Source organism: Ruditapes philippinarum, unplaced genomic scaffold, assembly GCF_026571515.1.
Source record: "Ruditapes philippinarum isolate M1 unplaced genomic scaffold, ASM2657151v2 ctg585_1_1_1_1, whole genome shotgun sequence".
NCBI classification, from domain to species: domain Eukaryota; kingdom Metazoa; phylum Mollusca; class Bivalvia; order Venerida; family Veneridae; genus Ruditapes; species Ruditapes philippinarum.
In genome coordinates this window covers 156,020-172,679 of record NW_026858107.1, presented here as the reverse complement: position 1 = coordinate 172,679, position 16,660 = coordinate 156,020, and the positions used below count along the sequence as shown (strand labels likewise).

Here is a 16,660-nt window from a genome sequence, read left to right as displayed (position 1 = left end):
TGAAAGAAATCACGTTGTGGAGGGTTGCCACGTGTAACTAAAGGAGAACTATTATTATTGACTGAACCACTGCCACACCCCATACTTAAATCATTTGAACCTGAATTATTATTAATACTAACATTACTATTCGGTAACAATTGACTAGCTCTCATAATTTGTTCAAAGTCTATGAAATTGGACGAACCTGCGTTGGACTGTAAAGACGTGTCTTCTGCTAGGGAGTCACCGTCCTCCTCTGCCTGCCTTTTCCGACCCCTGGTCTGTACATTATTAGGCTGGTTTGCAGTATTTACTGGCCTTGAAGCCCTAACTGGTCTTCCTCTACCACGTGGCATTCCAAACAACGAGATTTCCGATGTAAAATCTGAAGAGTTAATTTGAAGTGTACTCGGACAGCGAGTTGTAAACTGAGAGACCGATGCACGAGTTTCACGTGCTTATATAGTTGTTGAGAGTGATATTGGTTCCGTTTACTACCTAACTAATATATATACACCGAAATGGAACCAGTGATTTGTAAACAAAAATCTCGTTCGAACGAGATTGAAATAATTTCTTGAAAAAATAAAGGAAATTATTTTAAGGGAAAAATAATTTATATTATATTATAGAGAAGCTACCAGCTGATACGAAGGAAGTTGCTGATTTTGACATCCAGTTACAGCAGAGTATAGTCGCCCTACAAGAGTTAAACAATGATCTGGTTGTTGATACAGCTATATTGTATAGTATGGCAGATGTTCCAGGTCCAGACGAGACGGACAAGCTGCCTCCTAAACTAATCTATGAAGATATTATAAAATGGGGCTATACTTGGTATGTATATTAAATGATGTAATTTCATAAAATTTAAAGAAAAGAAATCATCAACATATTTGGTTCAGACTTATTTGTCATAGTACACTTTACATATTGTTTAAAATAAATGTGATTGGAAATGTGCACTTTGTCCTACAGAGGTGCTAAATTGACCTCTAAATATGCTTTGTTATAAGGGTGGCTGTTAAAATGATGTCTATTGCTGGTCTGCTTCATTACAACAGGTCATATAGATATGCTTCATTATAGCAGCATTTCATGTTTTATAGTTACATTTCATATACATAGTTGTATAGTAAAAACGATTTTGATTTTGTGATTAGTGTGATGTTAAATGTTGCACTGTTAATTATTAGGAGAGGCACTTGTTAGAGGTAGAACTAAGTATTAATACAATACACTGAGTATCACTTGAAAATATATATATAAATAAATATCTTGTTACAGCTGGTTTTCTGAAGATATGAACAATGTCAGTGCAGTCGATATGACAGCTGCGATCAAAAACTGTAAAGTTCTGATTGCTCTCGTGTCTGACGAGTTTGAACGAGATGCTAAATGTCGTGACCTATTTCTGTACGCTAAAGATACCATGAACAAAGATGTCATCACTATTGTACTCGGTGAAAGTATGGAATGGGAAAACAAAGATCTTGGCATGAAAATTGGCAAACAAGAGGTATGGAGTTGTTCAGTTTAGTTTTAACATATTCATTCAAGCTTGAATTAAATTCTGAATTAACTTATATCTACACCCTGTACTGACTGACATCATATGAGAAACATCAGGTCATCATTACTGCAGGTCCAAACCCATGGACTCTAGATTGTGAGGCGAAGTTCAACTGATACATAAGCGTGTATGGCAAGCAATTTGAAATTTTCATCTGAAAGACTAGCCTATATTTTAAGCACTTATAAATATATGTAAATATTTGTTACTTTGATTCTATTAATTCTATTTTAAATATCAGAATGCCATCTGTGAAGAGCTTTGAAAGTGTTTTGTGGAGCCAAAACTGATTGTTGTTTGGTGATACATATTTTTATGTTCCCTCCGTTTAGGTGGATTGCGTGGAGGGGTCATATAAAATTTACCCTGGTTGGGCCATCATGTGTCCTGCTGTCAAGCTGTCCATACATATGGACTACTTTTATCAGCTTCAGTTAATGCATTTATACAAATGATGGATATTATTTTTTGTATTGTACATTTGTGTCAAGGATCACAAAATAAATGAGTTGAGTTGATTTGACTACTTATTTTCAGGTTCAATTTATAAATTAAGTGTTGTAATGGACTACTTTTTCAGCCTCATTTAATGTAAGACTACAAGTGTTGTCTATGAACTACTTTCACAGCTTTATATAATACATGTACAAGTCATGTATATTACTACATTTTTTCAGCGTAAGTTAATGGCAAAGACCAAAGCAAGATACGAGGTTGAGGGTGGAAGGAGAGCGGAATTTAAAGAATGGCTGACAGAAAAGATATTACTGCTTTCACAGGTAAATGCTTTTACAAATATATATTATAAATATACCATAAACAATGTAGTCAGCATTATTTGTGGTCTTTCTCTAAAATTGCTCACCTGTTACAAATTGAAAATATTTTTCAAATCCTGTCATCTCAAAAAACCTCTGTTGAGTCTATTTAAACATTAAAGAAATTCATTCAGTTGTTTGTTTACATCTAGGAGGACACATTATTACCAGATGTATTTGTAAGTTATTGTTGGAGCAACTCTAAGAGTGCTGCTGAGAAATCTGGACGTATAAATCCGGACTCACTAGGTTGGGGTGATCCACGTCAGATGAAAGCTGTATTACAAAAACAAGGCATAAACTGCTGGATTGATGTAGAAAATGTTGGGAAAGATAAGGTATTTTCATTTTTTTAGCCCTTACCATCCTGATTTTGTACATGTACAGTCCAACCCCGTTTATTCGAAGTGCCTGGGACTGAATATTTACTTCGAATAATCAATGGGTCGAATAATCGAAATCGAATATTGTGATAGACAAAAACTACTCAGCTTTGACCAATCATAGTAAAACTACCTTTTACAACACACCTACTTCCTGTAATCAATTGAGAAAAATAGATATTAAAGAAAAGATGCGTCAAAATTATTGTATTGACATTGAATACATAAATACTTGCATTTTACTCTACATAATGTATCGTTTCCTTTCGCGCAATAATGGCCGTGTTGTCACTACGGTATTTACATCTAAACTCTGGTATTTTCGATTAGGATAAAGACTTTCATGTAGCGTCACAATTAATGAAAAAAATGTTTTGGATATTTTGACAAATTTACATATACGTATGTATGAAAATTATTGCTGTCATCTTCAAGCAAATTATAACAGTAACAAAATCGGACACGGTGCATAGCTTTTCATTTTCGGTAATTTGAGTTGATTAAAGAACGCACAAAGAGTTATTATCATGATTGTCTAAATACACGCAAGACTGTTGATATATTTCACAAGTCGACCGGTCAGCGAGTGGATCTGTGCCAATTAGTCTGGCTTCAAATAATAATTAGGCTGGCTTCGAATAATAGGTGTGGAATTCTTTCATAATTGTATAATCGGGAGCAAAATTTTACCTCGAAAAATAGGAGGTATTCGGTTAATGCATTTCGAATAATACGCTCGTATTTATATTGATTTATAAAGAGATAAAAACGGGACCGCCGATCTAATTCGGATAATGCCGGGTATTCGAATAAAGGGTTGTCGAATAACCGGGGTCGGACTGTATAAGTTGTCTTGTCCTACTGTTATTGGTTGATAAATACATGTAGATGTTTTCTGCTTTAATTAATTGTCTTGTTCTATTGAATTTGTGTAAAATACTTGTTCTGCTGAATGTGTATAAAAGATAATAGACCAAAATTATATAAAAAATAGTTTTAAGTGATATTCTATAGACCAAAATTATAAAAGAATTAGTTTTAGTGATATTTCATAGACAAAAATTATAAAAAAAATTAGAAATGTGATTTTTTTATAGACCAAAATCTAATTTTAAGTGATATTTTTTACACCAAAATGATATTTCATATTTCAGAAAGGAATATTTGCAGACATGGCTGCTGGTATTAGAAACAGTAAAATGATGTTAGCATTCATCTCTGACGAGGTAGATAGTTTTGTCGTTTATTTCACCTTTAAAGCAGCATGCCTCCAGATTGAAGTTAATTTTCATGAAAATTTTGGTAATGTATTCATAAGTAAAATATTGGGAGGTGAACAAATAAAGTAATTTACATATTGCAATCTGCACTTATTATCCAAGAAAATTACCAAAAAGTCATAAACATATGCAAAAACAGCCCTTTAAATGCATTAGTAACGCAGTAGAAATATGGTGATAAAATACTGCAAAATCAGTCTTAAACTGCACACAACATGTAAAATATATCTTGTATGTTTTACCTTTCTTAAAATTTTAGTACATTTTTCTCAATATTTTGGCTCATCTGGAGGTGTGCAGATTTAATCTACTAAACTTCTGTAATAGATTTGTCAAGCTTTCATTATAAAACTGTCCATTATCATTTGCCAACAGTGTAGAGACTGTATACTGTTTATTCACTTAAATTCGTAGGCATGAATTTTTGTGGTTTTGTCAAATATGATGTTTTTGTGTATTATTAAATTCCTGGATTGTCTGTTGACTTTTTTTTTGGTATTAATTTGCAATAAAAAAACCTATTACATTTGTACTTGAAACTACTTCATTATAAGCCTTTTTCAGACCTTATCATTTCACTTTCATGTTAAATCTTGTTGTGTTGCAGTATGCAGAATCGGTCAATTGTATGATGGAATTACGATTCGGAATTATAAATATTGAGCTGCCATTGGTTGCTGTAGCAGTCGGAACAAAATCTGGCTGGAAACAAACTGAGGTATGTCCATGGTTTTACCATGTTTGGGTTTTCTTGCTGCAATATTAAAAAAAGGCAGAAAACAAAAACAAAGTCACTTCCTGTCATGTTTTTATACTTATACATGCTTGTGAGGCATTCTTTGGTGTTTTCATTTAACTAAATTAAAAAGTGACTATGATAATAAAAATTTCTAATGAATGAAAAAAAACTTGCAGGAAAATAAATTGTTTTCCATTATTTAATAGATTGATTATTTGAGACATTTGTATAATGAAAAAGGAGGGCATTTATACTCACACTGGAGTCGGTGTGGTCGTCACATTTTTAATCTATGAGTGCAGGTTGGTATCTCCAAAACTACTGAATGGAATGGAATGATACTCCACAAAAAGTTTACACACTTATGTGAGAGCATAGTAGGAGGTCACTGTCTAAGGCCAATAACTCCTACATGGATTTTGACAGAATTATGGCCCTTTTTGAACTTAGAAAACTCTTATATTATCCAAGCTCTGTCAAGCACTGAGAATAGTCAAGCACACTAAGCACATTGTCCTTCTGACAGCTCATGTGTTGTTTTATTGTACACATTTGTATGTTTCTACAAATTTTTTCAGGTTGCTATGTTACTGCGTAGAGCTCATGCTAATGAGGTCTCTTTACAGAATGAAAATCCTGAGGGAATTAATGTCATGGTCAAATATGTCCAAGGTAAAATATCTAGTTGTTTCACCATTTAGAAAAATAACAAGTGGCAATGTAACAATGCTAGTTCCATAATATGTTACTATTTCTGAGTTAATAACATGAGACAATTCTTTAGTCACATGGTAACCAATTTGTCTTGGTCCCCAACGTTTCTATAAAAGCTAATCTGCAATGTATTATTGTATTCTTGTCAACCAGCATTACAGTAGAACCCCACTAATGAGACCACTAGTGGTTCTAAGGAGAAATGGTCTTAATAGTGGGCTGGTCTTAATTTCAGATTGTCTCAAAAAATAATGTTGGCGTCAGTTAGCTATATACATTTTGTATTTCCAAAAAGATTAATTTAATAATGGCCATTGACCAGTAATTGACAATGACAAATGTTAAGGATAAAATATGAAAACTGCCTAACAATATAAAAAGACTCCCCTACTCTTTTTATCAAGTGAATGTTACCGAAACATTCAGAAGAATATTTACAGAATTGACAATCAGCCGCATCACCTTGCATGGGTTGTTGATTATACATGTGAAAGCAAAATGCAAAGTAACCTGTACACTCACCATTTACACTGGGGCTGACTTACTGTCAGTTTAAAAAATGTTGAAACATGACTAAAGAGATTTCTATTTTGCTTGTTGTAGACATGTTACAGAAGGAGAAATTGTCAGGTAGTAAAAAGAAGAATAAAAAGAAGACACAGGATGCTGTTGATCTACTCAAGAAAGGGATGGAGTCAAAGAAAGAAACCAAAACTTCCTCTGTGGCCTATCAGGTAAGTTATTTAAAAATTTTATAACATGACTATTCGGAGAATAGGGAGCGCTATTGTACTCACCCCAGGGTAGGAATTGGTTAAGTTTTTTGCATGTAAGTTGGTTATCTCCAAAATTACTGAAGGGAATGGATTGAAACTTCATACACTTGTTTTCTGTGGTTATTTCACATGATGTACATAGGTGTCATAACGCGTTACCTTTTTACTGAGTTATGCCCCTTTTCTTACTGTCAGTACTGAGAATAGTTGAGTTTGCTGTATTATGAACAGCTACTTGCCCTTTTATTACTGTGTGTTACCTTGATATCCTTTGGGAATTCATTTAAAGAAGCTATCTAAAAAATGCAGTGGCTGTACCTTTGTGCAAATATTTGCCTGAAATAATCTGGTCTTCTGAAATCATTATGACAATAATGTGGGTGTGAATTTAAACCCATCAGAAAGAAAGAGAATTATATCTGTTACAAATAGAGGGAGACTTATTCTTTTCATCATCTTTGTCTGTCCTTTTATTATCCATCTTTAAATTAGATTTATATTATTACAGGAAGAGGTTGAGCTTATTCAGAGAAAGTTTATGAGGCATATACTGGGTTCTATAATTGCTGTGGATACAATGCCATTACCTAGACTGATTGTTGTAGACTTTGTAAAATCTGGTAAGTAAACAATTTACTTAAAGAACTTGTATTACTCTTCATGCAACTATTAATCCATGAAGTGCTAGCCACACAAAAGCAGGCCTGTGCTACCAGTATTGAGTCAGTCCAGTCTGCACATCTGTGCAGTGTGAGCAGACTCTGTACCATACAAAATATATCAATCTATATAACTATACAATATTCGATAGTACTCTACCTATACAATATTCCGGTAATACACTACCTATACAATATTCCGGTAATACACTACCTATACAATATTCCGGTAATACACTACCTATACAATATTCCGGTAATACACTACCTATACAATATTCCGGTAATACACTACCTTTACAATATTCCGGTAATACTCTATCTACACAATATTCCGGTAATACACTACCTATACAATATTCCGGTAATACACTACCTATACAATATTCCGGTAATACACTACCTATACAATATTCCAGTAATACACTACCTTTACAATATTCCGGTAATACTCTATCTACACAATATTCCGGTAATACACTACCTATACAATATTCCGGTTGTACACTTCCTATACAATATTCCGGTAATACACTACCTATACAATATTCCGGTAATACACTACCTTTACAATATTCCGGTTGTACACTACCTTTACAATATTCTGGTAGTACACTCTACCCATACAATATTCAGGTAATATACTCTACCTAAAAAATATTCCGGTTGTACACTCTACCTATACAATATTCCGGTTGTACACTACCTATACAATATTCTGGTAGTACACTCTACCCATACAAAACACGGATAGTACACTCTACCATTACAATATTCTGGTAATTCACTCTACCTGTACAATTTTCCGGTAGTACACACTACCTATACGATATTCCGGTTGTACACTACCTATACAATATTCCAGTTGTACACTACCATATACAATTTTCCGGTTGTACACTACCTATACAATATTCCGGTTGTACACTACCTATACAATTTTCCGGTTGTACACTTCCTATACAATATTCCGGTTGTACACTACCTATACAATATTCCGGTTGTACACTTCCTATACAATATTCCGGTTGTACACTACCTATACAATATTCCCTTTGTGCACTACCTATACAATATTCCGGTTGTACACTACCTATACAATATTCCCTTTGTGCACTACCTATACAATATTCCGGTTGTACACTTCCTATACAATATTCCCTTTGTGCACTACCTATACAATATTCCGGTTGTACACTTTCCTATACAATATTCCGGTTGTACACTATCTATACAATATTCCGGTTGTACACTACCTATACAATATTCCGTTTGTGCACTACCTATACAATATTCCGGTTGTACACTACCTATACAATATTCCCTTTGTGCACTACCTATACAATATTCCGGTTGTACACTACCTATACAATATTCCCTTTGTGCACTACCTATACAATATTCCGGTTGTACACTTCCTATACAATATTCCCTTTGTGCACTACCTATACAATATTCCGGTTGTACACTTCCTATACAATATTCCGGTTGTACACTACCTATACAATATTCCGGTTGTACACTACCTATACAATATTCCGTTTGTGCACTACCTATACAATATTCCGGTTGTACACTACCTATACAATATTCCCTTTGTGCACTACCTATACAATATTCCGGTTGTACACTACCTATACAATATTCCGTTTTGTGCACTACCTATACAATATTCCGGTTGTACACTTCCTATACAATAATCCGGTTGTACACTTCCTATACAATATTCCGGTTGTACACTTCCTATACAATATTCCGTTTGTGCACTACCTATACAATATTCCGGTTGTACACTTCCTATACAATATTCCGGTTGTACACTTCCTATACAATAATCCGGTTGTACACTTCCTATACAATATTCCAGTTGTACACTTCCTATACAATATTCCGTTTGTGCACTACCTATACAATATTCGGATTGTACACTTCCTATACAATATTCCGGTTGTACACTTCCTATACAATATTCCGGTTGTACACTTCCTATACAATATTCCCTTTGTGCACTACCTATACAATATTCCGGTTGTGCACTACCTATACAATATTCCGGTTGTACACTTCCTATATAATATTCCCTTTGTGCACTACCTATACAATATTCCGGTTGTACACTTTCCTATACAATATTCCGGTTGTACACTTCCTATACAATATTCCGGTTGTACACTACCTATACAATATTCCGGTTGTACACTACCTATACAATATTCCGGTTGTACACTACCTATACAATATTCCCTTTGTGCACTACCTATACAATATTCCGGTTGTACACTTCCTATACAATATTCCTTTGTGCACTACCTATACAATATTCCGGTTGTACACTTCCTATACAATATTCCGGTTGTACACTACCTATACAATATTCCGGTTGTACACTACCTATACAATATTCCGTATTTGTGCACTACCTATACAATATTCCGGTTGTACACTACCTATACAATATTCCGGTTGTACACTACCTATACAATATTCCATTTGTACACTTCCTATACAATATTCCCTTTGTGCACTACCTATACAATATTCCGGTTGTACACTTCCTATATAATATTCCGGTTGTACACTACCATTACAATATTCCAGTTGTACACTACCTATACAATATTCCGGTTGTACACTTCCTATACAATATTCCGGTTGTACACTACCTATACAATATTCTGGTTGTACACTACCTATACAATATTCAGGTTGTACACTTCCTATACAATTATTCCGGTTGTATACTTCTTATACAATATTCCCTTTGTGCACTACCTATACAATATTCCGGTTATACACTACCTATACAATATTCCGGTTGTACACTTCCTATACAATATTCCGGTTGTACACTACCTATACAATATTCCGTTTGTACACTTCCTATACAATATTCCCTTTGTGCACTACCTATACAATATTCCGGTTGTACACTTCCTATACAATATTCCGGTTGTACACTACCTATACAATATTCCGGTTGTACACTACCTATACAATATTCCGTTTGTGCACTCTTCCCATACAATATTCAGGTAATATACTCTACCTTTGCAGTATTCCGGTTGTACACTCTGCCTATACATATACTAGTATTATGCTGTAACCTATATATATTTTTATTGCTTTTTTTAAGTTTATATTTAGATATTATTGTCATTATTATTATGTTACTTCTTGGTGAACAAAAATTTTATCCAAAATGTTTTTCTCTAGGTAAACAACAAAACAGAAGCAAGTAGCTGTTCAAAGTTTAACTTTACTGCTGAATTATTAAGTCTCTTATGGTCTCCATTTAAAATACACAATCTATATTAAGATTCCTTATTTAATATAGTATGAAATACTATTTTTACTGATTTTTAACCGCTTAAGGGATATACCAGTATCCTGCCAACTTGTGGAAGGTATGTGCTCTTACATAGAACTTGTCAGGATACCTTGTTTTATCTACATGAAAAGTCAGTCCTGTCATTTGACATGGCTCAACTTCTTTAGCAAAAATAAATTGCTTTACAGCTTAGCTATTTAACTACTGTAAAAGTAGATATTTGCATGAAGCCAAAATTTTGCACAAGGAACAATTAGGAATAGTTTGTGAGGTTAATGATTCAATTATGTTAAATTTATAGGATGCTATGATACTAAGCGCAAACATTTATCATACACAAGAAAATCTTAAAGTTCTGAAATTTGCAAAATTTAATTACTTTCTTATTAGCTTCTTACAACATGGGAAATATACATTATGACTCAAATATTATACGATAGTAAGTGTGATGAAACTTACAAAATAAACCCAACTAAAATAAAATGAATTTTGAAATGGAGACCATTGTAACACAATTTCTAAATGGAGACCATTATAATACTGTGTGTTTTTCTTGATTTTAACAAGCATGTTCTTGGAGTCTTTCCATTAAAATAATAAATAACAAAGGGATAAATTAAAGCTATTCAGAAGTACGTAATATGCATAGATCCCTGATCTTTCCTTCTCTAATTATCAGATTAGTTGATACAATAAGAATTTCACCACAACATATTTGTTTGCAAAATAGCATATGTCAATGTTTGTGGTTAAATCTATTGTTACAACTAAAAGGTCAGAATAGGGATCTATCAAATTCTTATCTCTGTTTCTTTTTTCTTCATCTTTGCTGGTAAAGGTTTAAAAATCAATTTACAGGGCACTTGCTTATTTTCAGTTATCTAAATTTACTTCAATTTATTGTGCACTAACATACTTCACAATTAGATGTTGATAGAAATTAACAAGGATATTTCTTTGTAAATTCTTGATGCATAAATCTTAAGATTAGTATAGCCCTAAGCCTACTTCAGACAATGGTATAAAGAATGCTTAAAATATACCACAGTATGTTAATTACCGTGGTATATTGTGTGGTTAGGTAATCACACAGTTATTGTATAAACAAATTAACCACACAAAAACCTTATCACACAAAACTGGTAATATTACCTTATGATAATAATGCCCCACAATGTGATGTAATTTTCATGGACAACAGTTCAGCCATTGTAAGTCTTCTTATATATGCTTGGTTCTTATATTATTTAATTCTTGCACTATATTTATTACTACATAATGATGAAATGGAACAAGAATTTTCTAGATATAATCTGTTTTCATCATAAATTGTGAAAGGATATAGAACAACAAAAAAGTTTCAAAAGAAGAAAACCCAATTAGATCTTGGGCTTATATTTTTTTAAACATTGTCTATAAATTTTCAAAATAATATGCCATTCTAAGTCAGTAATATATTTCAAATTGATATATGAACTTGAAATTTTATGTTTTTAGACTTTTTGGACCTCAATCAACAGAGGTCCTTTAATATTTTCATAGTATTCAATTAATTTTACCAGAGACTTCAATAACCATGTTACTGGTGGCATGACTGAATGCTTAACTATAGTCTGTCCCATTAAAAATGGAAATGAACCTTTGCCTGGTATAAATTAACAAAACGAGGTTGAATAAAAATCAAACTATTTTTGTAAACTAAAAAAAAGTCACCCTCTAGATTTTTCAGGATTTTTCTCTAAAGTTTCTACTTTTCTTGTGAAAGCAAATTTTGATTTCTCTATGGTAAATCTCTGTTGTTTATTTTCCGTAGCCATTGCCGAAGTACTCTTCATTTGAAGATAAACGGAAGAGAGCACGTGTCATGTTTCTAAAATATACATGAGGTTCTTTGGGTCCTTTCATGATTATTTTGCAAAGCTGGATCTATAAGATGTAACAGTTTAGTTGGAAACTTTAAAATAATGAAAAATAAGCAACAAGAACACCGAGTGACATGGAGTATATCTAGAAATTGCACTTACTTTTAAGCTTAATAGAATCCCTATGAATTTCGAAATTGATCTTATTAAACGTCACGAAAAATTCGCATTCTGAAGATTCCTTCATCCAGTTCCGTAGCTCCCATTTTTTACTTCAAAACTCCTGAATGACATGACATCCAACACTTATGATGATCCAGATGTTTTAAACTGATATTCCGTCTCATTAGTAAAACATTGTTCAATTTGTGGAGATATCTGGGTTAGCAAATGAAATATGTAAATGAAACACATCATAATTCAGTATGTTCCAAATCCATAATTCAAGAACGGCCCATCATTTTAGTTGTCCACATCACAATGTTTATAACTCTTGAAAATGGATTCCTGTCCTGACGAAAAAACTCTATTACGTCAACAACAATTTACGAAATACATGACGTAACAAAAATGGCTCGCGCTTTTTATGGATGATTCCAGGTGCGGCATTGGCAGAGGGCGGTTAGGCATATGTAACCTCATACAGATAATTTTAAGCTTTATGATGAATTTGTCCTGATGGCATTTAAATTACTATTTGTATAGTATTACTGGGATTTTGCAACTTAACTATTAAAATTACACTTTCAATTCAGATATTAATAATAAAATTGTTGATAACATTTAAATAATTTTAAACACACTTAATTTCATGAATCTATAACAGTACAATACTTCTTCCATTAATTACATATAATCTTCGTTTTGATTTTATGTTTTTTAACTATTTTATATATTTCTCAGAAATGACTTCCCTATATCTTATCTCGTTATTCAAGACTTCTATAAATCCTACTCTTTTAGCTACAAAATATATATAGTACGCGTTATCTTTTCTCCCGCGAAAAATATGCTATTGTTTTATTCAAATTTTAGGCAGGCTAAAATTATTGAGGACGTCACTCGGTGTTTCTCTTTGACTCGATCTCCCCTTCATATTAACATAATACTAATGTAACACTTTGTGTCTACAAAAAAAAAACAAAAAAGAAAAAAAAACACACACACACACAGACTTATTGTCGCTTATTGAACGCTCCAATTCTAACTTATTCTTAATAGTCTAATTAATATCAAATTACTGCCGGTATTTCTGGACATTTTGTTGAATTGTGAGACGGGAAGTTTAATCTGTATTTACGAGCTGAAAGTGTATAGGCCTACGTTTGGAAGCATGATATTATATTCTTATATTTTACATTTTCCTCGAACGCGAGTAGACCTGTGTTCTCACATTAACGAGGGAGTTAGTTAAAGTAGACACTGTGGTTACAAGCAAACCAATGCTGAACGTATAGTGAATCGGTTCTCCTTTCTATATATTTCTTGTCAGATTTGCATGATAATGTAGATAATGTATGAAAGTTGAACCTACGGAAAATTTTAGCGCACGAATATCGCACCCGAAATAAGAAGGGTAACATATTTTTGTATCCCATCGAACCTGGTCAATATAATTATTTTTGAATAGACGTGATACATACTAATGGACAGAATTCATACAACTACAGAATTATGTAAATTAAACATTAATTAGCTAAGAACCATTTTAAAAGTCTTCTAGCTAGTGAGCTAGTGTTCCCGTTCCCCTACGACGCGCTGCGGTATTCAAGATACGCGCTTGATTGAAAAAGCTTTCCAATCAAATCACTAAATTGCTCTTTTTCTCTTAAAAAGAATATAAAATATGACAGTATATCATGGTAATTATATAAATCTTTGTGAGTTAAAATTTATAAAGCGGTTACTGATATTTTCACTTTAAAAATAATTTATTGGTTTGCTAGTAAAATTGTCTTTTTGACACCAACTTTCTCATTTTCTTTTTAATGATAACATTTAGCTATTGATGAGTAAGTAAATAAGAATAATCAATTTTTTATCATTACCGAGGACATTTCACGCTAATTTTGAGACGAACCCTAAATGACGTCTATATGGGCGCCGCCATTTTGAAATGGACGTCACGTCAGGTTACAATGTAAGTCAACGGGAAAAAATATAATTTTAACATTTTGACAATGTTACTAACTTTATGAAAAAAATGAAAAACATGCCTAGAGATATTGACGTCAGGGTTTACATGACATTAATTAAAATGATTTTACTATTGTATTAAATAAAAAATGGAATATTCAAATTTGATGGGACAGACTATAGTTATCTAAGCAGGAAAAAATTCAAGAGTGTTTATATAAGCCTATAGCTTCATACACAATAAAACTAAACTAAATTCTCAATTTCTGCATAAACTAATAACCTTGTTATGCATTTTAGTACTCACTTTTGTTCATTATTAAACCTCAAGATTGTTATATATAAGAAAGAAAATAGTGAAACAAAACTACACAGTGAATCTGATACTTACTAGTATCTGAAAATGAAAATGTTGCTGTTGTTTCGTTTTTCAATCTTTGATATACATGTATAATGTATTTTAAAGAAGGTACTATGCCACTTATTTTACAACAAATGTTGTTGTTTTTTCCGGCCACTGATGTTAGCTTTTGCATGACTGATATTATTATAATTTAAAAGTTACTCATTCAATGGTGTCATAATGAAACTTGTCGAGTACATGCATCTTATAATAAATAAGAACATTCTTTGAGTCATGACCAGATGGGAAGACATAGAAAGTAAATATAATATCCATATGTTCAAATGGACCTTACAGGAAAACAGAAAAATGACGAAGGTAGGGACAGCAAAATCGGTTCAAAGTCACGAAAAATGCTCCGCCCAAAGACAGCGACAAAGTCTCGAGACAGACTTCAGGTTGATGATGATGTATTAAACGAGGAGGAAGATGATTGGACGAAGGAAAGTTTGTGTATCCGTCTGCTGTGTGAACACGAGGGCGTGAGTCTCATATTTTACTGTTAAAACTGATAATCATTTTATTTCTTATATTGCCATTCAAGTAGTGACTGATATGTTCTTTATTGGCTTTATTGCAATTTTTTCACTACAATCTAATCAAATCAAATGTGTTGCTTTTTGCTCAAGTTTTTTGCCTGCAAGTTGGTATCTCCAAAACTACTGAAGGGGAATGGGTTCATGCACTTTTTTGAGATCATAGTAAGAGGTCACTGTCCAAGGAACATAACTTTAACATGGATTTTGACAGAATTGTGGCCCTTTTTAAACTAGAAAAGTCTACATTATCTAGGTTCTTGTTTAACTATTAAGCACTGAGAATAGTAGAGCACACCGACAGCTCTTGTCTGGAACAGATTTTCTCTGACTGTGGTCCTGATTTTTAGATTTTTTTCTTTTTTATATGCCCGAAAGGGCATATTATGTTATACCCCCTGGCGTCCGTCTGTCTGTCCGTCCGTCCGTCCGTCCGTCCGTCCGTACGTCCGTCCGTCCGTTAGCAATTAGGTTTCCGGAGCATAACTTAAGTTCCATTTGGCCCACAATGTTAAAACTTCATAGGATGATTGTCCATATTGGGTAGAAGACCCCTATTGATTTTGGGGTCAAAAGGTCAAAGGTCAAGGTCACTATTACCTTAAAACTGAAAACGGTTTCCGGAGCATAACTTAAGTTCCATTCAACCCACAATGTTCAAACTTCATAGGATGATTGTCCATACTGGGAAGAAGACCCCTATTGATTTTGGGGTCACAAGGTCAAAGGTCAAGGTCACTATGACCTTGATACTGAAAACAGTTTCCGGAGCATAACTTAAGTTCCAATTGGCCCACAATGTTCAAACTTCATAGGATAATTGTCCATATTGGGTAGAAGACCCCTATTGATTTTGGGGTCAAAATGTCAAAGGTCAAGGTCACTATTACCTTATAACTGAAAACAGTTTCCAGAGCATAACTTAAGTTCCATTCGACCCACAATGTTCAAACTTCATAGGATGATTGTCCATATTGGGAAGAAGACCCCTATTGATTTTGGGGTCAAAAGGTCAAAGGTCAAGGTCACTATGACCTTGATACTGAAAACAGTTTCCGGAGCATAACTTAAGTTCCAATTGGCCCACAATGTTCAAACTACATAGGAGGATTGTCCATATTGGGTAGAAGACCCCTATTGATTTTGGAGTCAAAAGGTCAAAGGTCAAGGTCACTATTACCTTATAACTGAAAACAGTTTCCAGAGCATAACTTAAGTTCCATTCGACCCACAATGTTCAAACTTCATAGGATGATTGTCCATATTGGGAAGAAGACCCCTATTGATTTTGGGGTCACAAGGTCAAAGGTGAAGGTCACTATTACATTGATACTGAAAAATATGTTTCCACGCATAACTTAAGTTCCATTTGACCCACAATGTTCAAACTTCATAGGATGATTGTCCATATTGGGTAGAAGACCCGTGTTGATTTTGGGGTCAAAAGGTCAAAGGTGAAGGTCACTATTAC

At 33.4% G+C, this 16,660-nt stretch overlaps 1 protein-coding gene across 1 annotated transcript in view; it reads left to right on the top strand.

Moving 5' to 3' along the window:
• Window positions 1-16,660, top strand: part of LOC132752129 (uncharacterized) — a gene marked incomplete at its 5' end in the record, with an annotated part of 60,697 nt that overhangs the window by 26,640 nt on the left and 17,397 nt on the right. The window contains 10 exons of the mRNA XM_060742413.1: window positions 615-819; window positions 1,270-1,501; window positions 2,233-2,334; window positions 2,526-2,711; window positions 3,911-3,982; window positions 4,644-4,754; window positions 5,354-5,447; window positions 6,093-6,223; window positions 6,774-6,885; window positions 14,951-15,135. Coding sequence (XP_060598396.1) covers window positions 615-819; window positions 1,270-1,501; window positions 2,233-2,334; window positions 2,526-2,711; window positions 3,911-3,982; window positions 4,644-4,754; window positions 5,354-5,447; window positions 6,093-6,223; window positions 6,774-6,885; window positions 14,951-15,135 — 1,430 coding nt within the window. The remainder of the gene's footprint in view (window positions 1-614; window positions 820-1,269; window positions 1,502-2,232; window positions 2,335-2,525; window positions 2,712-3,910; window positions 3,983-4,643; window positions 4,755-5,353; window positions 5,448-6,092; window positions 6,224-6,773; window positions 6,886-14,950; window positions 15,136-16,660) is intronic.